The sequence below is a fragment of the Aythya marila genome (assembly GCF_965140915.1).
Source record: "Aythya marila genome assembly, chromosome: 3".
Classification (NCBI taxonomy): Eukaryota; Metazoa; Chordata; class Aves; order Anseriformes; family Anatidae; genus Aythya; species Aythya marila.
Window position 1 is genome coordinate 11534204 of NC_139044.1, and position 27500 is coordinate 11561703.

The window sequence follows — 27500 nt, forward strand, 5'->3', positions numbered from 1 at the left end:
GGGGGGGGGGAGAGGCGGGTTTGGGGGGGCGATGCCCGGGGCCTCGCAGCCCCCGGCCGGCTCGGGGGGCCGCGGCGCCCCGCGTTACCTGGCGGCCGGGCCGCGCTGTCGGGGCGCCGGAGCCGCGGCCCTGCGGAGGATGCAGCCCTGCCCGCCGCCCTAGCCTTGTATGTGCGCGCAAAGCGAGTGCGTAACCAGCCCGGCGCCAATCCCCGGCCGCTCCCCGCCTGACTGACAGCAGCCCGGGCAATGGCAGAGCAGGGCGACGGCCCCCCCCGCCCCCCCAAATCAGCCCCCCCCCCCCCCCCCCCCCCCAACCTTCCCAGCTCCGCGCTCCCCCGCGCACCCGCACCGCGCCCCGGCCCCTGCCCCCGGGCAGCGCCGGGCTCTGCGCGCCCCTTCCGCACCTTTCCCCCCCCCCTTTCTCACCTTCCTCCCCCCTCCCTCACCTTCCTCCCCCCTTCCTCCTCCTCCTCCCGTCCCTCCGAGCCCCCCCCGGGCCGCCCGCGGAAAGTTTTCGCCCCCCGCGCAGCGCCTGGCACCGGGGGAAGGAGGCGCGGGGGGGGGACCCGCGGGGATCCCAAACTTTTTGGGTTTCGAAGGCAAAAAGCCAGCCCAGAGCCGCGGCACCGCCGAGCCGCCGCTCCTCCGGGCGGGACGGGGCCGGCGGGGAGCGAGGGGGGAGTCGGGGGGGGATGGTTTTGGGTTTTTTATTTTGGGGGGGGGGTCCCCAAACGCAGCCCCGCTCGCTGCGGGGGAGCCGCTGATGCGCAAAGGCGCTGACCGCCGGCCACGGACCAGTCGCGCTCCTCCTGCTGCTCCCACCCCCGGTTTTCTTTTTTTCTTTTTTAACATTATTTTTATTTTTTCCTTTTTTTTTTTTTTCTCGCGTCCTTTTTATTTTTATTTTTTTTACTTTTTTTCCTTTTCCCGGGCCGAGCCCCCGAAGGCTCATTGAAAGAGTCGGGGCGGGGGGGGGGTCCGGGCAGGTTCCTCCGAGCCCCGCTCGCCCCCCGAAGGCACCGGCACCTCGCCCCGCAACAAAGGCGCCGCGGCCCATTCACAGAAAGAAAAGGCAGGAGGAGGAGGAGGAGGAGGAGGAGGAGGAGAGGAGGAGGAAGGCCCGGGGGGGGGGGGCACTGCCCCCCTCTCCCACCCCCCGGCCCCGTTTTGCCCCGCTCCCGCCGGGGCCGTTCCCAGTCCCGGCCCGGCCGCGCTCCCCTCGCCGCCCCTTCCCCACCCCTGGCCCCGCCGCCGCCCCCGGCCTGGGGGGTCCCCGCGCCCCCCCCCCGGCTCCCCCCGGCCCCCCAAATCCGTCCCGGAGCCCCCCGGAGCCCCCTCCCGCCGCGCCCAGGTGAGCCGGGGAAGGGCAGGGGCCGGGGGGGGCAGCGCGGGGAGGGAGGGGAGGGAACGGGATGGGGGGGTCCTGAGCCGCCCCCCCCCCAGCTTTGGGGCCGCGTTTTTGGGGAGGGCCCCGCGGCCCCGGCCCGCTCCGCGCATCCTCCGCGGCTTGGCAGCCCCGGCTCCTTCCCACTTTTTTTTTTTTAATTTATTTTATTTTCATCATTTTTTATTTTTTACTTCTTTTTTTGGGGTGGGAGCGGGCTGCACCCTGCACCGGGGGGCTCCCCCCTTCCTCCTTCCCCCCACCACCTCCCCCTCCCCAAATAAAGGGCCGCAGCGTCCCGGCCGCGCACCGACCCCAGCGGGACCTTCCCCGCCGGGAGCAGCCCGGAAACTTTTTTTGTTTTTTTTATTCCTTTTATTGATTTTATTTTTCCCGGTGCCCCCCCTCCCGTCCCCGTCCCCGTCCCCGTCCCCGCAGGTAAGGAAGGAGGCGAGCGGCGGTCACGGTAAGAAAGATTCGGCTTTTATTGCAAACTGTGTCACGGCTCGGGGCTGTAATAAATAACCGGGGCGAGCTCCTCCGAGGGACGCGGGACACGCGTGGGGGCACACGCGGGGGCAGGGGGGGGCCGGGGTTTTATCGCCCGGGCGCAATAAATAAAAACGGGGCTGGGGGGGGGGGACGGGACGGGACGGGACACGGCGGGACACGGGGGCGATGGCACCGGGGGGGCCCGGCCCCGGCGGCGGAGGATGCTGATGGTGGTGGCCGTTCCCCCCCTCCCGCCCCCCTCCCTCTCTCTCTAAGCCGAGGACGACAAAAAGCCGCGTTCAGCGGGGCCCCCCCGGGGATGGGAACCCAAAAAAAAAACCAAAAAAAAAGAAAAAAAAAAAAAAAGGGAGAAGGGAAGAAAAAAAAACAAACCCACCCGAAACCCCACAACGGGACGGGGCCCGGCGCAGCCTAGCTCTGGCCTAAGAAAACGGCAAGAAAGAGGAAAAAAAGTTTACAATTTCGTTTTCCAAACCTTTTTTTTTTTTTTTTTTTTTTTTTTTGTGTCCATCCCTCCTCCCTCCCACCTCCCCCCCCCCCAACCCCCCCCCTTTCCCCATAGCCGGCATTTTGAAGCCGTCTGAAAAAGCCGCGCTGCGCCGCGGGCGGGCCGCTCACTGGAGGAGGCATTTCTCTTCCTTCTTGGCCATCTTGCCTTTGTTTTGCTCCAGGGTCCTCTCCAAATGCTCGTCCTCTTCCTCGGCCCTGCGGAGAGAGGCGGCGGGAGGGAGGAGGAGGAGGAGGAGGGTGGGGGGAGGAAGGCGCCCCCCCCCCGCCCCCCCCGTCACCTCCCCGTCCCCGCACTCACTGCTTCTCCTGGGCGTCCAGGTCCCGCACCAGCGCGTCCCGTTTGTTAACGAGAAGAACGAGTTCGTCCAGCAGCAGCTGCTCTCGCCTCTTCTGCGCCTCGGTCTTTTGCCAGTCTGAGGACAGGGACGACAAAAAAAAAAAAAAAAAGAAATAGAAAAAAAAAACCGAAGGCAGCGGTGAGCAGCCCGCTGCGCAGGGTCCCCCCCCGGTCCCCCTCCGTGCGCACCTGCTGGGGCAGCGCCGGGCACGGAGTCGGTGGGCAGCCCCCGGCTGCTTCCCCTTTATTTATATTTGACTTTTTTTCTTTTTTTCCCCAATTCGTTTGGTTTCTAACCACCCCCTCCCCACCTCCCGGCGCCGGCCGGGGCCGCGTTTTCCCCGCTAATTCCCGGGGCGCCCTCGGGGGGAGGCAGCCGCTGCTCGCCGGCCCTTTGGGGGACCCCAAAACCGAGGGGACCCCTCGGGGACAGCCCCGGGGCTTCTCCCCCAGCCCGGCTCGGCCCGGCCCGGCTCGGCTCGGCCCCGGGGGCTCGGGCCGTGCGCTGTCAGTCACTCCGCAGCCATCCCCGCCTCCCTCATTACGGAGGTAAACAATGAGAGAGGGAGCAGGAGATGCCGAGGGAGATAGCAGGGCGAGCGAGGAGGGAAAGAGGGCACCGGCTCCGAAATTAAGAGCCGGGAAAAAAAGGGGGAAAAAGAAAAAAAAAAAAAAAAAAAAAAAGGAAAAAGGAGCAGCCGCAGCATCGCGCCCCGCTCGGCCGCCCCCGGGGGTACCCGCGGCACCACCCGGCCTCGCCTCCACCACCGAAAAATAACAAAAAAAAATACCGAAAAACCCCGCGGGGCACGGACACGACTTTTTTTTTTTTTTTCTTTTTTTTTTAACCCCGGCCCGACTTTTGGGTTAAGTTTCCCCCGTTTCCGTCGAGGAGCTGGAGGAGGCGATTTTGAGCGCTTTCGGTTAGTCGCAAAACTCTGCTTTTTGGAGCCGCTCCCTTTCTTTTTTTTTTTCCTTTTTTTATTTTTTTTTTTGGCCTCCCCTCGGCTCCCCACTTTCCTCGGCAGTTTCAGCTCTCAGGAGATCAGATGCCGGGCGAGACGTTTCGCTGCTCAGCCCCTCGCTGCTGATTTTCCTGCTATTTTCCCTCCCCAAAAAAGAGGCACTTTTTGTTGGCCAGCCCCGTGGGCTCAACACCACCGCACTCCACGGGACAAAACTGCTTCTGGTTTCTTTTTTTTTTTTTTTTCCCTTTGCTTTCTGCACTCGTTGGTTCCTAGCGGCTGAAATACACCCCGGCAGCAGGAATATGCACCCGGGGCTTCACTCGGTGTCCTGGAAAAGGAGCCGGACGCCCTCCTCTCGGCCAGAAAGTCACCTGGCAGTGGGGCAGGAGGGGAGCAAAGTGTTGGAGCAGGAGCTCGCAGGCGAGCTCGGTGCGTCCAACAAGGCAGCATTTTGGTTTTGGGGCAGCATCCCTGCGTGCAAAATCCCCCGAGTCCGACTCCTACCTGTTGTGCCTGCCGAGCCCGGGTCGCCCACGCCGCCGGTCCCGCACGGCCACGGCGAGGCACAAACCCCGGCTAACCTGCAGCTCTCCCAGTCGGACTGGTGGAAAAGCCACGCTCCGGACAAAAATGGGATCAGGGCTCCGAGGAGGGCTGCGAGCTCAAAGTATCAGAAGCCCCGAGCCCCCGCGCCGCGCGCTTTGAGATCGCGGAGTTTGTTAAATTCACGTTGAAAGCAGAAATGTTTTCAATTATTCATCTTCGTTGACTTCATGTTGTCTTTTTTTTTTATTATTATTATTTTTTTTTCCTCCCACTGCTTAAACTGATAATTACTCGGAGCAAACGGCCGGCCGGTTCCCATAGAAATGCTTTCATAGAAATGGTCGAAAGTTCTCGTAGTGAAACCTTCAGCCCCGCCACTCTAATAAATAAGCCCGGCACTTTGATGAAAATTAACACTAGTTTTGTAAAGAGCACATTGGGGGATTGCAGTCAAGTCTTATCTTTAGTTCCAGTCAACTAGCAATCCTGAAAGAGTTTGCATCATCATCAGAGCAGGCCATTTGATAGGATTCTGCTGCTGAACCTAATCAATCTATGGAATACTGTGGCTGTGCGGTGTAACAAAGCTAAAATAGATTTACAAATGGGGTTTTAGAGGATAAGCTCCTCCACAGGATTACATATTGATTTTAAATATAAAAAGCTTATCATATAAACCATAACTACAAAAATAGTGAACCTATGCATAAATCCTTTTAGAAGAGCACCCACTTCAAACTATAAGCCAAGAATAAATCAAGATGTACAAAATCCTAAAGAAGATCCATTTCTTGGGCAGAAAATGAACACGCTACCCCAAGGTGTGCAAAAATGAACTTATCTTTTCTAAGGAGGCATTAAATCTCGAATTAAAAAAAAAAAAAGAAAAAAAAAAAAAAAGAAAGAAAGAAAAGGAGGGGAGGAGGGGAGGGAAGGAGCCAGAGGAAAGGTGGCTGCAAGCGAGGCACCGCTCGGCCACCGCGGGCCTGGGAGAGCCGTGCCCGCGGCAGCCCACTGGCCTTTGGGCGGGCAGGAGGAGCACCTCGCTGCCCACACGTGACCGGGCAAACCCCGTGCCCTCTGTTTTTTGGGGCCTGGCACCCGGGCATGGAGGTCCCTCCTCGGCCGGAGCTCCTGGCTGAAGCCCCCAGCGCTCCGCGGCCCCATGAAGGCAGCGCTCCGCTCGCCCTCCCTTACCTCTGCGGCCGAGCAGGAGGGGAAAAAAAAAAAAAGAAGAAAAAGAAGAAGTCCGACTCTTTATTTTTAATTTTACCCCCCCTTGGTGGCCGTCCTCAGCCTGCCGTGCCTCTATTTTAGCAGCTGGATAGGAGGACACCAGCTCCGCATCCGCACGCCCCGGAGCTCCTGGTGCCTCCGGCCAGCGCTGCCCGCACGCCGCCGGGGCCAGCGCCGAGCCTTTATCTGCCTCCTGCCAGGCTGCTGCCTCTCTTTTTCTTCCTTCTTGTTCTTTTTTTTTTCCCCCCTCCCCGTCATCGGCCAGCTAAGTAAACGGGCTGATGGATTTTTAAACAGCACAGTCACGCGTGGAAGAGTTAGAGCAATTTAGCAAAACAGTAATTATCACCTTTCAAAGGCTTTTTTTTTTTTAGATATTATTATTTTTTAAGTTCCAGTTTGGGTTGGTGCGTTCTGCCTTACAATCCTTTCTTTTAGACAAACAAACCGACCGGTCCCGTCCTGTTATTTTATTTTCTGTCTCTCTCTCTCTCTCTTTCTTCCCTGCCCATACATTTTGGGGTTGGACTCGGTGCCGGCAAAAGTGCGATCTGTCCTTTCAACTCTTTCCCGGAGCCCAACTGCTCATTAGCAATCGGCTAAATGGCCTCTGAGCGCAGAGCCTGTGCTGCTGGGGCAGCCAATTCTTCTGCGGGGAAAGCTCATTGTAAATGGCGTGTTTGCACTTGGCGCTTCCAAAAAAGTGCATCTTTGCACTCAAGCATATGTCAGACTCGGAAAGCAATACCGCGCTGACACACGCATCTCAGGCAAGGTGTCACCAGCATGTATTTTGACATTTCGCAGTCGTTTTGTTAGGAGAGTTTCTCCTTTAATAGGTTTTTAGGTAAAAGCAGAGAGCTGCTAAAACTTCTAGCGGAATAATAACCTCTTTTAAGGCTTAAAACGCTAAGCATAGACTTTGTTGCACAAATAAAACACAAAACCAAAATTTGCCAGCACCTACGTTTTCTCCCTAAGCCCCTGTTTACCATATCACCAGTAGCAAGAAAAAAAAAAAGGAAGAAAGAAAAGAAAAGAAAAAGGAAAAAAAAAAAAAAGACTTTCCTGGGTTTTGGCATCTCTCTGAACTTGCAAAAAAGAAATTTTAAAAAGAGAGATTTTAGTTCAAGCCAGTACGCGAATGGCACAGGCTGTTAAAGACACTCACAGGCTGCTGCTGAGACATCCCAAGACAGAAGCACGTGTAAGAGGCAATTAAGCATTTAAATTTAAGATTTAAATCCAGTATCTCTCAACTCCTCTTTGGTTTTGGAGTATTTTACGTTTTAAATATTTCATTAGAATGATTCCCAATTAATCTGGCTTGCCTCTGCTGAAAGCAATGCATGTGTTTATGACTCAAGTTTATCCACGAATACAGTGAGGGTAGTTCTTATGCAAAAATATAACCACAGATGGATAGATAGGAAAAAGCTACCTGAAACCTGCTGCTTTTTTTGCTACAAACTTATGCTTCCAGTGAAGTCTCCAAACTAATTAGAATTGATTTATTATGGATCAGGTACCTTATCAGGTGAAGAAAGAAATTACCATGGACAGTCAAAGGGTTAAGAGGTCAATACAGAATAGCAAAATCAATTTGCATTGATTAGACAAAAGGTCCATTTTACAGAGCCCAAAGGATTAACTTTTAAGCAAACATCTTTGAACTATACGACAGCATTTGTGACTGAGAGGTATAAGCAGTACAGCATTATAAAACACTTAAGATATTTAAATAAGAAAATAATGCAAGCAATGGTTTAAGCTATCTGGATGTTTATTTTTTATTATGAATCATCCCTAGGATTATTGTACAATTCACTTGAAAGCCCTATGGAAAGTTTGCAATTGTTTCATTTATCCCGTGTGTCAATCTTCCCATGAGTTTTCATTCAGGTAAGGTGACTAAACTCTGGAGAGTTGCAGAGAATGGAGAAAATAAGTGCAAAGGATTGCACTAATCCTGAGGTTGCCTCTGATGAAATGTTTACTTGGCAAACGTAGTGTTTTGCCACAAAAAAAACGACGAGACTTTTTTTTTTTTTTTTCCCCCAGTGAGATAAACTCATCGTTCATCTCCTACTAAACTTATCCAAAACGCGGTGGTGAGACTTAGCCAACACGCAGAAGTCAGGATCGCCCCTTCCCATCTCTGCCGTACGAAAAGCAGCGCGGTGCCGCAGGACAGCCAGGAGAGTGTTACTGCACCAAAACCAGCGAACCCCTTACCTCCTCATCACTTTCCTCCAAGTTTATTCCAAAGAGACCGTATTTTTTACCGTGTATCTCGGATTTCTTTTTTCCCCCAGAATAAAAATTCAGGATGGGATTGGAGACCCCGTGTACCTGTTGCGTGCTATCGGTCAGAGTTACGTAAATGCCAGCATTAATTCCCAACCAGGCTTTGGCACAGCCTGACAATTTGGCAATTTTGGGCAGCCACCTTCGGCAGCAAGCGCCTTCTTTCCCTCGACACCCAGTGCTGCTCTTACCTTCAATAGCAAGCATTGCTCTCAGCTCCCGGTTCAGCAGTTCGTAGCGCCTTTCTAGGTCATGTTCTTTTTCCCTAGGCAAGTTGCAAAAGTTCATCAATATGTTAATTACTAAATCATTAAACACTTAAAAGAACCTTTAACTTACATTGATTTTAGGACTCGTAACCGACTTTTCTCTTTAACTTTAAGCTACTCCAAACAAATGATACACAAACTTAAAACCTTGCTCAGGTGGCATATTCAGTATCAGGGCCTTTTCATTTTCTCCATCATCGGCTTTAATTCCGTCAGTTTAACTCTATTGTACTACGGGACATAATTATTTCATATTCATCCTTGGAGCAGCTGTTGTGGAATGTCCTAAGCATAAAACATTCCCCCGGATCTAATGAACAAATTCCAGCATCAGCCTATTCACCAAGATAATATAACGCTGGAAGTATTATCCTACATACATTCTGCCCTAATGAATAATGAAAATTAGACACGGGATTAGAAAGCTTAATATTTTGAGGTAGAATCCTCCGTCAAGTTCAGACACGGCAGGAAATTTGTGAGCACGGACTCTTTCCAAGGAAGTACGCCGGCATCTACACTAGGTGGCACACTGAAAGAAACAGAATCGCTCAACTGAAGGAAGACGGAGGAGAAGCGCCGACGGCAGAGTGCCTCTGCAACCCTTCTCCCTTCCTCTCCCCTGCTAGAGAAAAAAGTTTATTCGTCCTCCCTGTACCTGCCTGGCTTCGCAGGATCGGCGGTACCACCACACCGTGACCGATGCGCTAATATCCCTTCAGCATTCAGCGCTGCTCAGCGAGGGATGCAATTTAGCCTTTCTGCGGAGCCGGTACCGGCTCTAATTTTGCACTCTCTCAGAGTAGTTTTCCCGTGTCACATCTGAGGCACAATACAAATCTCTTTGCCTGTTTCTAAAATGTAATTTTATTCTACTGTAGGGCCTTTGAAAGTGTAACTACGCTTAATATTTCAGATTTTTTTTTTTTTTCACAGCTCTGGCTAATCTCGTGTGATTGCACGCTTTCCATTGTCAAGTTGGAGATATGAGAAAAACAAGTTCCTTGAGGTGCTCCACAAATCCCCCACACCACTCGTTTGCGAGGAAACATTTTGAAGTCGGACGGGGAGAAAGCAAAAAGTTTTGCATCTGTCTGCTGGGCCAATATTCCTGTAAATCAGCCTGCTGTTAACTACAGGTAACCATCCGTACTTACAGGAGAGAAAGCTGGTTCATTCGTCTTATTAAGGCGTTCTTCTTATTAACCAGCATGAACCACTCCTGCATCATAGCTTCCTCTTCTTCTGTGTTTCTTCCTGCAAGAGAAGGAATTTCATTACTTAGGTGGCATTTCACAAGTCGAGCCATGTATTTCCATTCAGTTGCTGAAGTGCCCGTCTCTAATATCACTGAACGTTACAAGGCGTGTTCTCAAATGGTAAAAATATCCCAAGACCACAATGCGAGAACTGAAGCCTAATGCTGTTAGCTCCATAAATAAAACTTTGAAAGCAGACACTCTGCGGCGTATGTTTTAGTCTTCTTTACCATGCTGACAGACCCTCCTAAACAAACACCTTTAGAAAGTACCCTATCTTAAATTTTCCTGAAAGAATGCTATTGTTGCTCTGTTCCCAACAAAAAGTCCTGCTGCTGCTGAAAGACGCCTGGACATCAGAGGCAGCCAAACACAAAAAGCAACCCTTGTGGGCAAGATCCGCTCTACCCAAGCAAAACCCAGGGCAGGCAGGATTATGCAGTGGGGATCAGTGTAGCTGCAGAGGAGATCATAATCCTGAACCCTTGGCCAAAGTGGCCCCTGCTCAACTTTGCTGAGCCTGTGGCCACTTTTCCAGAGCTGCTCCTGTCCTCGCCCACAGTCAAAGTGAGCACCCGGGGTCCAGCTGGCTAAGGAGCTCCCCGTGTGTACATGGTGGAGACTGCACCTTTGCAGTGAGCCCCCTTTCTCATCTCTCAGGTTGAGGAGCAAAAATGGCACGGGCCTTGTTGAATTATGAAACTTACCCATTTCTTAGGGTTCAAATTAACCTGGGAAGAAACCTGGAACAGTGGCAAAGGAACACGAGCTGGGACTTCTGAGTACTTCTCCCAGCTTCCACATCGATTCATCAGGAGACAGACCGTGGGCACACCTCTGCATTTAGGCAGCTTGTGCTTAATACAAGGATAACCACCCGTACCTAGCTTGCCAGGGTGCTAAAAGTTAATTCTTTGATATTTGCAAGGCATTTTGAAATCTCTGATGCAAGGTGCTGTACAGTCAGGGAATTGCAGGATCCCTAGGATGTAGTTTCCAGCACCAGAAGCTGGAAAGACACCAGAAAAAATACTGGTTTTCTCTGAGAGAAAGCTTTCAGCTCCTGGACGGGGGCATTTGAAATGCGTGCACGTCCGTGCCTGCTGTGCACACGTTCACACCCATGTGCAATGGCAGTGTGCACACACAGACCTGCACAGAGCCACCTCCAGCCAGCCTGCTTTCACCCCGTGGCCTCTCCGGGCTTGGAGCATCCCCACGAGGGAAGGAAAATGAGATTAAGGGTGAAGTGGGTCCGTTTGGAGTGGAGCTGGTGGGCCCACGTGGCTAGACCAAGGCGCACCATTTGGCACGTTCTCCTTCCAAGCAGGAGGAGCAGTGGCCAGGCTCTGCCCGAGCGATGTGGGGACGAATTTGCCCTGTAGAAACACTCTGCCCCCAAGACCTCCACTTCTGGTTTCATGCAGAAAAGATTGTGCCACACTCGCCCAGCACTTACAATCATATTCTGCAGTTCAGCACTGCCCCGAAGAGGATTAAGACCTATAGGTATAGTTTGCTGTTAAGTTGCAGATCAAAGGAATCACGGAATCGGTCCCAACTAATGGGGTCTGCCTTTAGAAGCAGATGATAATCGATAGCATCAGGCTTTCACTGGCGTGCACCAAGTAGCTGCAATTTATTTGGGGGTGTCAAGTGGGGAGAGATTGCTACTTTATCCTTGCAAAGCGATCCCTTTATTTTGTGGCACATGAGATTGCCACGCTGCAGGTGAAAACAAGTTCTCACAGCAGAACTGTATGGCCATGGTAACATTTTCATCAATTTATGGCACCAAATTTATTGTTTCTAGGGGTGGTCTGGGATCTCCAGATACAAGATGCACTCTGAATGCAAGCCCTTGCTGCATTTCATTTTGCAAAGCCTTTAAAAACAGACACACAGGGATGGGACAGAAAAGTTTTGGAGGAGCTCGCCTCATTTCTACCAGCTGAGGATCTGAACTTTAATTTCCTAACATGAAACCTCAGGGGAAGGACATAAACCTAAGATAAAAACTTTTGTTTCTTAAGATATTCCTCCTAACTAAGTTGGTTGCAATGCATAATGAGAAAAGACGAGAAAAGATGTAGGTAAAGCTCGCAGCCCTTACAGGTGCATTATTTTGGTATTTCTACGCTGCCAGCAAAGCCCACGGAATATCCTCTGACGAGGCTGTTTTAAAGCGAGTTAACAAAGTCTGTATTGTTTTACAGAATTTTTAATCTTTTCGGGTAGCTGTTTTTGTATTCACTTTGGCCCATGTGATGCCCTGACACCAGTCATGTGATAGTGGCTGCGATAGGCACAAATCCCTGGGCAGCAACAAAAGAAGAAAGAGGAAAAAGAAAAAGCTGAGAAAAAGCTTGCAATTTGGAAAAAGGCCAATTGTACCCCGGTGAAGGCCTTTTTGATCAGTGAAATGACACATGTGTGCAATATTAATAGCAGTAGATTGTGATATTTTCTTTTTTTGTTGTTGCTGTTGACCAAGAGCTTTTAAATTCTTGTGCACAGAGCTGAAACAGATTTTTCCCAGGCAAGCAAAATAAAGACGAACTGCCATACGTATAATTTTTAAATAACTGTTTTCAGCAAATCTGGTGCCATTAGCTAATTTACTCCCCCCCCCAACCCCCCTTTGGTGGAAGGATGCACGCAAAACACTTTCAACAAAGGAAAACTCGGTGTTATTTCAACAGCCGCATTGCAAGCTAAACTCAAGTTTGTACTTTCTAAACCAAAATACACAAAAAAAGCCTTTCCCCCACCTCACTTCACATTTGCACCCTGTGCTGCTGCAGCGGTCGTTTTTGTTTCTGCTTTCCAAGTGTAAAACAAGGATTTCATTTTACTTGCTGCAAAGGTTTGCAAATTAAAATTGGAATAATATCTGTGTTATTCTCCGAAAAGAAAAATACTGTACAGATTATTCAAATGAAGCGAAAAACGTGTTTGAGGACAAATCGATACCTGCATGCAAACCCCTTATCTGAGCCAGGACAAGAGGATGAAAATCTATAAATAGCCCACAGATCTTAAACTTAAATTTTGGTCCATAATACATGCATTACACTATTGTTTTGGATAAAAAACAACAACAACAACAACAACAAAACCCTTTTAAAGCTAGTAAGTTGGACCATTACAAATTAATCCTGACTTTAATAACTGGTTAAAGACCCCTTCAGCTTTATAAGTAACAAAAAATATTAAAGCCTGTGATCACAGCGAGCTTTTCTCATTTCTCCTCTAACCATTTGTTATTTAATCCAATACTAGTAATCCAATTTGTCCATCAGACTTTTAAAGGGCAGAATGCAACTTCCCCAGCTTAGACACTTTTCAAAGTACAATATATTTTTCAAATGAATGCTGGATGTTTCATTTTTTCCCCAACTGTTCCTAGCTCTAATGTATGAGGCAAAAAAGAACAAGATGAACATTGTTCGTACTGATTAAGTAAGAGCTCATTAAAGAGCTGTCAGTGCCGTACTTTGAATATGCATGAAGCATATAATCAGATCTAGTACCGTCACTAGAGGAGAATACGGTAAGTACAAAGGATTGATTTAATTACTTAGAGTGGGCTGTGGTGGTAAAGCAGTCTTGTTAGCGCAAAAAGAAAAGGAGGTTGTATTCTGGCACGGTTAGGGGAAAAAGGCAGTTTTAGCTTCTGCCACAATACTTAATCTCAGGATAAAGCACTTTACATTGTAGCTTAAAATGAAGACTGTCAGTTTTCGAAAAAGACCAGAATTCATCTTATCTTGTTTAACCTCACCTGGTTAACTATCTAGCAGAGCAGATTCCTTCTCTTTAACACGTAATTACGGTTACACCTTTTTATCCCATAGCTCAATAATGACTTCTGAAAGCAGTCTTCAAATAAGGCTGGTTAGCGCCGCAACCATCCTCTGCACGCACAAGGCACGGTAAGAGATTTGAGAAAGGCAGAACCAGAAACTGAGGCGAAACAGTAAGTACACACGTCCTTATGTAAACAGACAATACAGCCTTTGATGTTGTGCTTTATTACTAGATATGTTCTGAGGCGAATTCTGGCAAGGTTTCTCTAATTTAGTTTTTGTCTTTTTTCTTCCTCCGCTCTTCCTTTTTTTAATTTTTTATTTTTTTGTTTTTGTTTTAAATCAATACACTCTGGTTTTATTCTTCCTCTAGGAATCCAGGGGAATTCTCTCACATCAACTCTCAGTGCCATTTTCTAATTTCATTGTCTGGCTTGAGTGGTGAAGGATGCGTGCTCTATTCTTCCCTTCACTTGACATCTACCAGAACCCTCCTCGGCGATTAGGAGCGAGCCCAACACCAAGCCCACACTAGCCCAGGACACTAAATTCTGCCCTCGGATCCAAGAAACTCCCACTGGCTTCAGAAGTGCGGATCCACGCTGCAACAGCTCCTGCGCAGGCTTCAAGCACGGCTGCAGCACGCAGTTTGGTGATTTTGTCCTAGGAAGCCCAAATTTTAATAACAGCCAAACAACCAACAGCCTCCCCTCCCCAACTTTGTTTTCTCCTGGGGTTAATCACACGTATTCAAATCGTATTTTCGTGACTGTGATTCAGTTACAACTTGAGCCAATTTTCATCTTCAGTGCTCAAGAATTACAAGCATGTTTGTATGTTACCAGGTGTTTTTTTTTTTTTTTGAGAACAATACGAGGGACTAGCTTATTTTAGTGCTGCACAGTTTCCAGGCAGCCTTTATAAAATACCTTTCCCTTTGCTTTCTCCAGGCTTTACAGATGGATTTCTGTTTGAACTGTAAGCTAATTATTTGTTAAATATTTAAATAACGAGCGTTTGGACAAATGGCTGTCCCGAACTAATTTGAAAGAGCAGGTTTTTTCTTTTTTTGTTTTCCTTTCCTGCTGAAAATACTTCCCAACACACCCCTTGTGATCAGCCAGCTATCAGTACGTGTATGTGCCATTAGATCCATTATTTTTAAGCCTTTCGGGCAGCTAGTCATTAGATAAACCAAATATGGATTAACATAGCAAAACTGTACATCGCTAAGAAAACAGAGAATAAAGTGCTACAAAACACTGTGAATACCACTTAAAAGGAAGAAAAAGCAGCAACATGCAGGGACAAGATTAGTTTACAGTGTAAATGGATGAACACAGTAACTCCTCTACACTTTATACCATCGTAAATCTGTCAAGATAAGCCAATAGATTCATATTTTAAAAAAATCCTTAAATGTAAATGTATTTAGCTGTTGTGCAAAAATGAATTACAACCTGCAGAAGATAAATAATAAAGGCTTTCTATCAGCATCCCAAAGCAGCCCATTCAATCTGGCAAGAAATAACAGGTTTACAGAAATCACTTTGCATGCTGTCTCGAGCAGTAATTGTTTTTAAATTTTATTTGCACTGTGCATAGTGTGTGCCATGGTGTCACGGTTAAACACTGACAACTCCCCATCTCCCCATTTACCTCGACAGAACTACATGAAAAACAACCTACTTAAGACAGAGCCCATTCTTCCCCCATTTGCTGGTGTTTACACACAGTTTTAAAACAGAATAGAAGAAGCTTTCTTCACTCAACACACTTGGGTGAAGAGGCCAGCAGGAGAATGCCAGCCCATGCGAGCTGGAGCGGGGCGAATAATGACAAAAACTGGCCAGCTTCGCTAGGGCCGTGCTATTTGGTGTTTAACAGGGGCGAGATGGCCACCGGGAGCCGTCCAAACGCCGGCGAATTCCACAAATTTAACGGGAAGCCCTCTTGAAAACCTACACCCCCGTGTTTGTTTGCCTGCTGGGAAAAAAAAATAAATAAAATAAAGTTGCGTTCATCCAATCATAGGGACGCGTTTTTACGAGTTTCTGTATTAGGAGCAACCGGACAGATTGGCTTGTTTACCTGAAGGAGAACATGAATAGCAAATAAAGGAATAGTCAGAGGATGTGCCTCATCTTGTCTCCTAAGAACCCGGGGAAATGCACTGAAATTGAAGGTGGTGTGTTTAAAACCGATAAAAAGAACTGCCTTCCCTCAAAGCCTCGTCGTTTACCAGTAGGACTCGTTGCCACAAGGCGATGTTGAAACTAAGAGCTCAGCAAGAATTAAAACCGGGTTGAACGGTGACTACGGGGAGGCCAAGCCGTAGCAAGAAATATCCCAACAAACAAACCAAAAGCAAAAGAGGTAGTTGGATCTGCCTGCTTTAGGACACGAGGGAACCTTTCATTTTTAGAGGTTGAATGAAATGATCCCTGGAGACGGGTTAGCCTGTAGCTGGCCCCTGCAGAGTTTCTTTCCCCTGGCAGGGTTCAAGCTGAACCCGTCCCTCTACGAGACAATATTCCTGAGCAGGTCACGGGGCTGATCCACTGTGGCAATTACAGCTTTACAAAAAGGAAGCTCGGGCAGGGAAGAGAAGCAACACCGTGTGTTGTAGCTGACCATCATCCTGTCACTAGCAAAGGCTGGTGGAGGGTCTCGAACCCTTCAAAGTCAACAGCCGACTTTCCACTGCTTTTAACAGTCTGCTCCTCTCACCCACTGTGAACAGTTTGTGCCCAGATGAGCTTTCATTTTGAAAGCAAGTTACTGAATTTAATAAACACTTAAAGAGAAAGCCCACGTTCACAGCTGATATTCCTCAGAAAGATGAGTTACACCAGACCTCCTCCAAAACACATCCAACTCGATTGCAAGTCACGGTGAGGATCTGGAAATGACTTGCCATTCACAGTTCTTCCCTTTGGGTGAAACTGAGGCATCCCAAACGAGACCTCTCTGTTCTCTTCTTTAAGAGGACAATCTTTGGTGGAAAACCTCAGAATTTGGGGTAAAACAACTCTTCAAAGCTCCAAGTGTCAAAACAGAGCCTGCAGTAAGCACCCCACAGCATGAACCTGCTCGACCTTGAGCTCCATGCCTCCCATTTCAGAATTACCATGCCCAGCTTTCTTCCAGAATACTTATTCCTTTCACTGAACAGGGACCTCCTTCGTTATTATAAACCACTGAAAATGAACGAGAATAGCCACCGAGAGACAGGCAGGATGGAAGCCCTCTATATATGACACTGCAGGAGTGCTAGCTATCAGAGGAAGCCCTAGAATGATTTTCCTAGTCTGAGCTGGATGGGAAAATGCCTAAGGAACATTAGAAAGGCAAATTCATGGCCACTAACTTGCTGTCTGAGAGCAGTTGAGAAGGAGACATTGATGTCCACACAATGAAGTCTCATAAAGGTAGGTGCCGACTGCCAAGAATCTGCCAGGCAGAATTGCACTGCGGTGCATTGTCCGCCTGTTTCAGCCCCGAAAATACTGTAACCCTAACGAAACAGAGCCTCGACTGAGGGAATTCCTTTATCGCAAGAACACATCAAATTAGCTTAATATCAAGCAGGAAACTTGTAATTTCTTTGGCTTCTGAGACACAATAAATCAGAGAGCCTATTTAAAACTTGGAGAGCTGTGTAAACAGGAGGTCAGGGCTCTGACCACATCGCAGCGCAGACAAGGATTTATTCTACCTGCAGTGGGACTGACTCACAGAAAGACAAACATTTGTGGCCCGCCGTCTTGGCAACCCAGAATTATCACAGGATCAAAACTTCCACGAAAGATGAGCTGCCTGAAAGACTGCTGATTTTTTTTTTCTACACAACAAGTCAACAGAGCGGCCACTAGAAAATAACAGAAAATCAACAGAAACAGAACGCCTACGCTTGATCAAAATGAGTGCATTTTAAACGTGGGGCTATCAACCAAGACCAAGAAAATGTATAGCTTGTGGCCCAAAATTCAGGCAGCAAAAGGTGGGATTCAAGTGAAAAATCTGGAGAGACTCCTGTAAGAAAGCAGCGGTTCCTTCCTGAGGATAGTGCCTGCAGGGACCCTAGCACTGGGCAGAACCAACACATGTCCTTCATCACGCTCTGCAATTTCTGTATTCCCAAATTTTCTCCTGTAGCACAACTTCAGAAGCACGGCTTGGGAAAAGCATACATCAGACCCTTGCTTGCAGCACAGGAAACATGCACTGTTAACCGGGACACTCGAACCTTTGAAGCGATGGAAAAAAACAATAGTTCACACTTGGAAATACACCAAGAGCAGGATGATGGTCTGGCAGACAAACTATTTTGCTTGCAGGTCAAAAAGTAGAGTTGGATGCTTTGTTATAAGTGACAGTAATTACTCCACGGCTTGTGACTACTCCTTAGACCAGTTCACACCCCAGTTGCCGGTTCACATGGTGAATGATGGCTGGTTACAATCCTGAGGTGAGAAGGAAGCTAACCTTAAAGTCTTTGGACTGTGCTCTACTGTTACGTTATCCCATTTCCACCAAATGTTGCCTTGCTTCCTTCAGGATATATTCTCCTGGGGCTGGGAAGGGGTGGTGGACAGCAAAAAAAAAATCACTTCTTTACTGGACAGGGCTGACTTTAACCCAAACAACTGTCTGAAGGGAGATAACAGCTAGGATTGAATGAGACCTTCTACTGATGGTAATGAAGATGCCTTGTCTTACTGGGAGTTGGCAGGTTTGTACCTCTGGGACCCAGAGCTTCCCGGTGCTAACTGGGCAAGTTCAGCTAGGCCAAGGTGTCCTGGGGCTCCATGGTTTCCAGTGTTGACAAAAAAAGTGATTTTGGTGGTAAAATGGAGAAACCCAAGTAGAAATAACAGGGCTTCCTGTAGACTGCAGTGGCCCCGTGGGCTGGAAGCCCCGGGGTGACCAAAGTGCCTTTCTCCTCGCCATTCTCTTTACAAGCAGGCGCTGGTTGCAGAGAAAGCTAACTTCCAGGCATAAAGCCAAAGCCTATGCCGACCACATGAAAGACCATTTATACTGCAATACCACAAAGAAAGATGGAAATCAGTTAAAAGAAGCAAGTGTCTGTTGGGTCTTGCAAGACTTTTGGAAGGCTTGCAAGTCTATTCATAGCGCCTAGGGCTCTCCCAGAGTAGCCTCCTGCTATGCGGGCAGCACTGCGTTCAGGCTCTCTTCTTCAAGCTGGCTTCAAGCACTTTATTGACAGGTTCTTTCAAGGCAACGATGAGGCTACAGCCAGGGAAGTGCACGGAGAGGAGGCTGACCTCTCGTTCAGTCCTTAGGCAGCCAACGGCAACTCGGTGTTGCTTTGAGGAAAAAAAAAAAAAATAACCACGGTCATCGTCGCTGCTGAGCTTCTTTACAATTTAATGAACTTGGCCTGGGAAAGCTGAATGTGTACACTGCCCGCCTCTGGTCTTGGAAAGGTCTCTTCCTGGGAAGTTCTGCCTACAAACGCACGGATCTGAGACGGAAGAGATGAGGTGAATGAGAGGGTCAGAACCACATACTCCGGGGTTTGGCATGGTGTGATTGTTCAGTGGGAGCTCCTCAGCGGTAGAAATGCCGGGCATTTGGAAAGGTACGGCTGGCTGATCTTCCTTTGTAGCGAAGGCAAGCCAAGATTGCTTCACAGGAACTGCTGAGAGGAGGAGTTAAGACTGGAGAGGAACAAATTGGCCAGCAAGAGACTTTGTGGAGGCAGCACGACAGAAGGGAAACTGAAGAAAGGCTGACAAGCCTCAAGAACGCAACAAGTTCTCAATTGCTCATAAAATCCCAGCAACTACAAACACACTGCTTGTGCAGGAACGAGCGTACGAAAGGGGCAGATCTGGGAAACTCACGTCTGAAAAACATCTTACTAGCGTGCCAGTTTATTTGCCTTAACAAATTCTAATGAATGGCCTTGCACTGCTTGAGATCAGTGCTAGCAGGCGTTTCTTCACAGCTCTGTAGGCTTCAGCGTGATTCAAGGTGGTCAAGTCACACTTGGACTCAACATGGAGCACATTGTAAACGTGACCCAGACCGAAATGTCGTCACACTTCTCACCCAGAGTTTTGGTAGCTGCTAAAACTCCCATTGCCATAAATCTGGCGAATTAACATTCCCTGAATTCTGCAGAGAAGCATCTCGTGAAGTACCTCATCGTATTACTGATCCAAAAAAAAAGCAGTAACTACCAATGCATAGTTTTGTGAAATATTACCAACTTACAATAAAACACTAAACCAGCTTCTCATGCTCAAGTGTCAAAAACCTTTTCTTCTGCCCAACACAAATTGCTATGAGTAATATACTGCTGGCCTCCTAACCTTCAGATGTATCTAGGAGGAAATACAGATTGGCACCAGCAAAAACCCAAACCAGTGTCATGTACACATCATTCATGTATCTAGATTTTTTTTTAATGCTTTTGCTCACCTTTTATGTTAAATGCAAAAATGTCGATAGTAAAAATACTGCTTTGGGCAATACTTTTTGATTTTCTTTGCCATTATTATACTGTCCTTTCTCTCATCACTCTGGTTCGGCATGCAACACCATCTTCACCTTTCACAATATGGTCAGACAACTCTCTGCCATCGCGTGGTCTGGCCAGCTTTCAGTTCACCTGAGATTAATCACGCTGAGCTAAGCAAAACAATCACACACGTGGAAAGCAAGCGTGGCACAGTGCTGGAAAAATCATGGTGTTATTTATTCCCTCTTTCTGATTCAGGTAAGATAGGAAAATATGAAAAGACCGTACTGATATCCCTGTCTCACTACAACTTTTTCCTTATGTATATGGACAGATATTTTTCACACTTTCTGCTTCCCAAGCAAACAGCTGCAGCGACGCTTCTCCTAAGGAGTCACAGGTTACTGCGTGGCAAGAGGGCATGGTCAGCTTGTTGGTACACATGAGTTCGGGTAGGAGCAATAGTTAGTCCAAGGAATTGTATTTTGAAGAGAGAAACAAGCATACAAAAGGGACTAATATACAAATGTATCCCTTCCTGCTGACAGAGAGGACTGTAACAAAAACAACTTTTAAATGGAGCCCATCTCTCATGCAAAACTGAACATTCATAATTTTCCTCCCCTGGTGCTAACACCAGTGGATACAAACCCACATTTCCTTCTGAAAACGCCAAAGAGAACTGCGAATGCAATTGTTTTTAAAAGACAAAACTTGTTTGGGGGAGTGTGGTACCTCCTCCTAGCTTAGCCCTCCCTCCCCAAGTGCAAATTCCTATTACAGACCGACGGACTCCAGGAGGAAGCATTCAAGACCGTATAATGCAGGCTGGTAAATACAGCTTGATAATCAGGTTTGTGAAGGTGCAGAGCATATAAGGGATTTATTTTTGATAGTGAATCTGTACACATATACATCATCAAGCACCCATTGAGAAGCAGAACACTCCAAGTGATTAATACAGCTAAAGGGGGGCAGATAAGAGATCAATGACAAAATCACCTGGTAAAAAAAGTAAAAGGTGTTGCATTAAAGGGGCTTTTACTTTGCATGCGAAACAATACGGAGAAACCTGTATTTTAGCACTTGTACTCAAGAAGCACTCCAAAGTATGCCAGGATGAGAACAGAAACCCATCCTTTCTAATAATCTTGTGACAAAAGCTAAAAGACATCATCCTATTAACTAGTGATCTCAACTGCTAATGCAGAGTACTTCCTGGTGCCTTTTATGTAGAATGCTGCTATTAAAAAACCACTAAACATTCACTGTGAACAACACAGAATCATTCATCTTTTATCAGCATCTCTTGTTAGAGGAGTATGAGAGGGGCTGAAGGTGTCATTGATATTATAGAGTGGAAATTAATCAGAAATTTTTCTCATATTTTCCTCATCACACTAATTTACTTTTGTACAAATTTCCCCCGCTAAAAAGTTCATACCCAGCCCCCTGTTGTACGCTTTTAAGTTGAGAATATTCAACGAGTGCGTCAACTGAAAGGCACCAGGTCCCAACACAAAAAGCATTCGAAATTCTCATTTAGTTGTCTTTATTTTGCTAGCGCCATGTGGTCCTTGAAGATGTAGAAAACACGGGAAGCCGAGTAAAGATCAGAGCAAGCTCATTAGCATTCTGACAAAATTGGAGTGGTGGAGATGTATAGTTTGCCTAGTTTGTCGTTTTGAAAGCTACCGGTGGTAAGCTTTCTATTTCATTGTGCTTTTGTCTTTTTTGGGGGTTTTCAACGCAGCAGGGTGTTTGTTAGCCTAGGTTTTCACAGTGCATTGTGGGAACCTTCCCTGCACATTCAGCCTATATAGTATCATTCGAGTTCAAGTCAAAAAGTTTTTTTTTTTTCCCCATTTATTTCATAATAACCTAGACTGATGTAGAATCGTTGTCTGGCTGTCAAAACCCATCCTGCCAAACACCTGTTTTATCAAGTTTAAAAAAAAAAAAAAGGAACAAAAAATCCCCCCACAAAATAAACTCTGAGCTGCATTTAAAAATAAAACCTTTTAAACATGTTGCTGGTTTTCCTCAAAAGACAAGATAAGAAGAAATTAATTTAAATTCCACTGTTTACAATCAACTAGGAGTGCATTTGAGACAGATCCAGTTGATTAGAATTCAAAAGAGACTCTCTCCCTCTGTAAGATCCCAATTCTATTTCAGAGCCTCTTGAAGGAAAGATTGGTTTATACTCCAGAATTATGTAAATAATGAATTACCTCTTAGAAGACCTAAAGAAGTTATTACTCCGGTCATTTGATTTTTTATTATTTTTTTTAAACATAAGGCTCGCTTTGAAGGGCTAAAAGGGCTACATTAATGCCTCTATCCGACATGAATGTTTCCAAGTCGCAGTGAAATGGATAAAGGTCTTTTTGGATGAATTTATCTGCTAAATCCTTGCGGTTGCCCTCCTATCTCGGATGATGACCCAAAAGAATGTCAACAGCTCATTTCCCAGAGCGCTGGGAAGAGCCACCACGCCAGCCATAATCGGCGCGTCCTCAAAGCGCCGTCTCAAACGTTGCATTTCTCAAGCTCTTTAACGAGGTCCCGCTCTCATCTCCACCATCCCGGCGGTGCTTTGGCCATCAGTGCTTGGGGAAGGCTCACGAATTCCACGTCGGCGTCCCACGCGTGCGGCCGTCGTGTCCGCGAGCACCCACGGGATCCCCAGCGCTTCGAGTTCGTGTTGCTGAAGTCGTGGCCACGCCATGGGAGCACCAAGCTGGCTCTGAGCATCCCCGTCTATTAACTCAGCTCTCATTCGTTCTTTGCATTTTTTTAATATAATGTGTCAAAGTGCCAAAACTGCAGCTATCCCTTCAGTGTGAAAGGATAAAACCTGGCTTGAAAGGAGTTACAATGGCCGTGATTCCGATACAGTAAATTGTACAATGGGATGGGGATTAAAGATTTATTTACTTAGCAATGAGGGAAAGGCTAACCAAACACGAAGAGAAAGAAGCGCTTCACACAAAACCTCCTAAACTCTTTCTTTCTGTTACGTGCTCGGACAGCACCGCTACGTTTGCCAAAATGGCAAGTTTCTTTTCTCACCAAGGAAACAAACGGCCAGGCCAGCAAGGAAACACAGGCCTTTAAAAACAACCAGAAGTACGGGCAGGTACGGGAGATGCCCCCACCGGCCTGGCGGTGTGGATTGCCAGGTCTCCATTTCCCCCTCACATTTAAATTCTAATTTCACCCTACGCCCACGTGAAATACAGTGGATTTCATCACGGGGGATTGGGCAACGTTTCAGCTACACATGAGGAGCTCCGTTCCCTCCCCAGCCGAAAACAAAACCCCAGCCCACAGAACGAAATAGCAGTCATTATTTTAAGATTAACAAAAGGCAGAGTTTTGCCAGCTCCGAGGTGCCACCTTTATTTCCAATCTGCTTTTAATCACTCAGTTCCTTTCCATTCAAACTCCTCGCAGAGTCAAATAACCTGGAGACTGTTACACGCACAACAGCGGAGAGGACTGAATTATTTTCTATACTTCGCAATGTGCTTATAGCTGCAAAATTATTTATCTCCTCCACTGCGTTCTGCTACGAAAGTTTCCTCAAGAAGAATCGTCTGGACCAGCCATATCAAATTAGAGGGCAGTCAGGAGTGTCTAAGTCCAGCTTTAAAACAAATATCATAACAATTACTTAGCCATATGGAAAATAGGGTATGTCTTTCCTGAAAGCTTTTATACATTTTCTATCTCGAATTTCAACTTCATTAGAAACTATTTCTGACTCGCAAGCTGCAAGATTGCTAAATATCTGACTGCTAAATCACCATGAAGAAAGCGGCTCTTTTTAATGGCACAACTTTTCCAAGATGCAAATGAACAATAATCTAATTTCGAGAGTAAATTAACTGAAGGATTCATTTTAATATGTTGCAAAGTCTCAGGACTGAAGAGGCAGTTGCAACTTCGGGAGCACGCGCCCCCCCCTGCCCCCCCAGGCTCGCCCGGCGCCCGCTCCCCCAAAGCCCCGTCCTCAGAAGGGCTCACATTGTACTCGTGTTTGGGTTCCTATGACTTCAAGGCCAGATGTTTCACAAATGACCAACAATCGGAGGTTAGAATAAATTAATGACTGATTTCTGAGCTTTGATGGAATTAAGCATACTTCTTTTCTCAACGTGCCATGTGAATGTTCTCCCGTTAAACTTTTTTTTTTTTTTTTTTTTTTTTGACAAGTGAGGCCACCCGGCAGAAAACAACTGATGCAAAACCCAGGAGTAATCCCTCTGTTTAGTTCAACACTGTGGTTAGCCTTAACACTGCCTCTATTATCCAATGGATTTAGAGAAACTTTCATTTATTTGTTGGCCTCAGTCTTCAACTTTGTTGCCTTCTTTAAAGAGCCCAAGACCCATTCCTATGTAAATACATTTGCATGCAGCCACAATGAAACTTTCTGGGACTCTGATTAAACTTGCGAACCAGATAGCCGCAGCGTGCAGATTTGTGATCTTCGGGCGAGTGCTTTCCCGACTACATACGAGTAAACGAAGCTGATGTCAACCCTTGCTACAGGCACGCCGGGAGTTTGAAAGAAACGCTGTGCCGCAAAGCGCGCCCCAAATCCCTCGGCGCCGTCCCGAAACAGCGGCGCTGCCCTGCAGACAGCACCCAACGCGAAATCACCGCCGTGACACAATATTTATGGGCAACAAAAAGCCCTTTTCATCCGGGAGCTGTTGAGACCGGTGCTTTATATGCTACAAAACGTCACCTTCTCTCCAAGCCCCTTCCTGCTGCAGCAGGACAAGAGGATCCCTGTTGTAAAAGTGAGGATTCTCAGCTCCTGGTTCTTCCCTTGTTTTTTTCTTGCTGCCTCTGTTTATAAAGAGCACCTAGAGTATAATGTATTATTATATACTGTACACAATGCAGCCTTCTTGCAGCCAACTCAAATAGAAAGCTTTGCATCCAGCCAGTCTATTATGAAACAGCACCAGGATTAATCCGCGCAATTACAACCCTCAAAAAATGCAGGTGGACAATCGGTGCAATTTCACCATTCCCACATACAAAATGCCAATACCTTCAAGGTTTATGTTCTGTAAGAGAGGCACGATGGACTTCAGGCATACACCAAGAGCTGGTTTTGTAATTTCACTGGCACTGATGACTGTGGGCCAGGAATTGCAACCTAATATATTCTTTTGGTATATGTTTAAGGAGATAACACCTCCTTCCAGGGGCAAAATGAATCTCTAACTCCTTGTTTTTGCAGTACAAACTGTTTCAATGTAGTTTTAAAAGCTTGGAATACCTTTTTTTTTTTTTTTTTTTTAAAGTCACATTATAGCATTATTCTAGCCCATTACTACAACCATTAAAAAAATGAAGCCAAATACATAGAAGTACCAAACTCAACCACGTATGAAAATGCACTAGCTCATGGAAAATGCCATGCGTAACTGGCAGCATGTGAATGAAGGCACCAGCACAATTCAGAAACCAGTTGTGCTTTACACTTTATTCTCCTTATTCCTGAGTGTACGTGAAGTCTCTGCTGCCCAGTGCAAATACCATACACAAACCCAATTTCTCTCATTGGACTAAGCACATCAATACAAAAGCAAATGAACTACCAAAGTGCCCTAATTAACAATTTTGCAAGTGAATGCAGACATCAGTGCCACACTGCAGCCATTAAAGTCTATTCCTTGCCATATCTGTTTCTGTTAACATTTCAATAGCCCAATTAAATGACCTTTCCCCCCCTCAAACTCAATTAAGCTATTTGAACATCAATTGATAACCTACCATGTATTTATGCAAAATGTGCAAGCACGAGATTCATTTTTTCAATCCTAATGATGTTTTGAAGAAGAGAAAACTACCTTACAGCTACACTGTCCTGGTATTCCACAGAGATGGGGCCGGGGCTGGGATTGCCTCCCGGGGGACCACTGGGCACAGTGGCATTGTGGCAGGCGGCTTGGCGAAAGCAGGTGCGAGGCAGATATTCTTCTCCCGTGCCATTTGGTCCCTACCAGGCAGCTGCTGGACTGCCTCACGAGGTCAAAAGAAAGTGGAGAGAGCCATCTCTTTCAGCTTGTTGGAGTATCACATCGCTGGGGCACAGCCAGAGCACTGGTAGGTGGCACAGGGTCACAGCAGCCAACTTGGAGAAATCCCTTTTTTTTTTTTTTTTTTTTCCTGCTCTTGAGTTTCTACATCTCATTCTATAGAGAACAAGCCAACAGGTGCTGCAACACGCACACCTTTCCGAGCATCGCGTGGTAGGTATGACATTTGACTCGTGTGACCCAGGTTAAAAGAGGCAATTTGCTGACATCTGCATTTTCCCAAGGGATTTGGTACACCACAAACCTGTCCGTCATAAATTCAGGGGGACTCAGTCGTGCAAAAAAGGCAGGGGTGGAGGCAACACTGAATTCTTTGCTCATGTTAAAGGCTAGATAAGGGTCAGTGTCTCCTCTATAAGAAGTGGCCTCTGCTTCCCAGCACAGGTAAACAGTTCCCTCCGGGGTGTGTAGATAGGGACTGGAAGCATGGATTTATTTAAAATAAGAGGACCTCACTGGCACGATGAGTCTGAGACAGAGACATTTTGATGCAGCTGCTGAGACTAATTCAGGTGAGAAATACAAATTTGTTGCCTTAAAGAATAAAGCACGATGAGAAATCTTCCAGGAAAAAAAAAAAAAAAAAAAAGAGTATTCCTTTAGGTCATTCAGAGGAAAGCTTTGCCAATACTTAATTCCTTTCAGGAGATGTTTTTAGATCCAAAAAAAGCTCAATTTTAAACTAAAAAAAATCAATTCAAGAAGAAAGCACAGAAGTGGTGGCAGGTATAATTTGTTTAGTGTCCTTCTTATCTTAACACTAACAAAAAAAGTTGTACCTGAAAAAATTAAACACTCAACCCAAAAAGTAATCTTCCTTAAAAAAAAAAAAAAAAAAAGTGAAAAGAAACCAAGCTAAAAAAACTACCCCAGATCTTTTCCCGAATTCTTTGAAGATGGGTAGGAGAGCAAATGAAGATCCAACTCTAACAATTCTATTTGAAGTTTTAGTTTGAATCCCTTAAAAAAAAATTCTAGTGGCACCCTGGGATAGTTCAACAAAGGCCTGGTTTCTGGGAAAAAAAGCATTGTCCCTTTCAGAATGTTAATCTGGTATATCACTTGCTACTACACCCCAGCATGTACTCTTGCTCATATCGACAATTAAAAGAATACATTTATTAAATAGCCTTATCGCTGGATGTTATAGCTTGTAATTCATGCTAACTAGATAACCAAAGTAAATTTTATTTAAATTCTCATTTCTTTGTGAAACTTTGTAGATGGTGCATATCTCATGATTAACGGACAACGTCTAAAGCATCCCGTCCTCTAATCTTCCTAAAATCCCTTTTCATCCGATTGTTTAAGACTGCTTGAAAGGCTAACACCAAGCCTAAGACTACTGCACATTTGGGGGAGGGGAGCCTCTGTAGGTTAGCTAATTAAACTGTTTGTCTTCTGAAACATTTAACTGGCTTTACAGATTATTCTAATTAAGAATGATGTTAGATGTATTTTTTAATGTAGCTATTAAAATTAATCATAATCCAGCAATCTCACGCACTGAACTATGTAAATAGAGATGTGCTTGAAATCCTGCTGCATTTTCTCTATTCGGGAAAGGATCATTACAGATTCTACGAAACGTGCATCGGCACCAACATAATTTTTAATTAAGGGTGCCTCGTGAAACTCTTAACTTTGACTCTGAGTTTACAGAAGGTAAATACCTGACCTCAGCACAGCCCGGCACTACAGCGTTTCCCAAGCAGTAGCACTGGGCTGGGGGAACAGTGGC

At 46.5% G+C, this 27500-nt stretch overlaps 1 protein-coding gene across 10 annotated transcripts in view; it reads right to left on the reverse strand.

Moving 5' to 3' along the window:
* Positions 1 to 2453: 2453 nt before the first annotated feature.
* Positions 2454 to 27500, reverse strand: part of EHBP1 (EH domain binding protein 1) — a 207964-nt gene continuing 182917 nt past the window's right edge. For all 10 annotated transcript variants that reach the window (XM_082757350.1, XM_082757349.1, XM_082757356.1 and 7 more), the window contains 4 exons: positions 9231 to 9330; positions 7996 to 8069; positions 2709 to 2823; positions 2454 to 2605 (listed from right to left, as the gene is read on the reverse strand). In XM_082757350.1, coding sequence (XP_082613476.1) covers positions 2515 to 2605; positions 2709 to 2823; positions 7996 to 8069; positions 9231 to 9330 — 380 coding nt within the window. In that variant the 3' untranslated portion in view covers positions 2454 to 2514. The remainder of the gene's footprint in view (positions 2606 to 2708; positions 2824 to 7995; positions 8070 to 9230; positions 9331 to 27500) is intronic.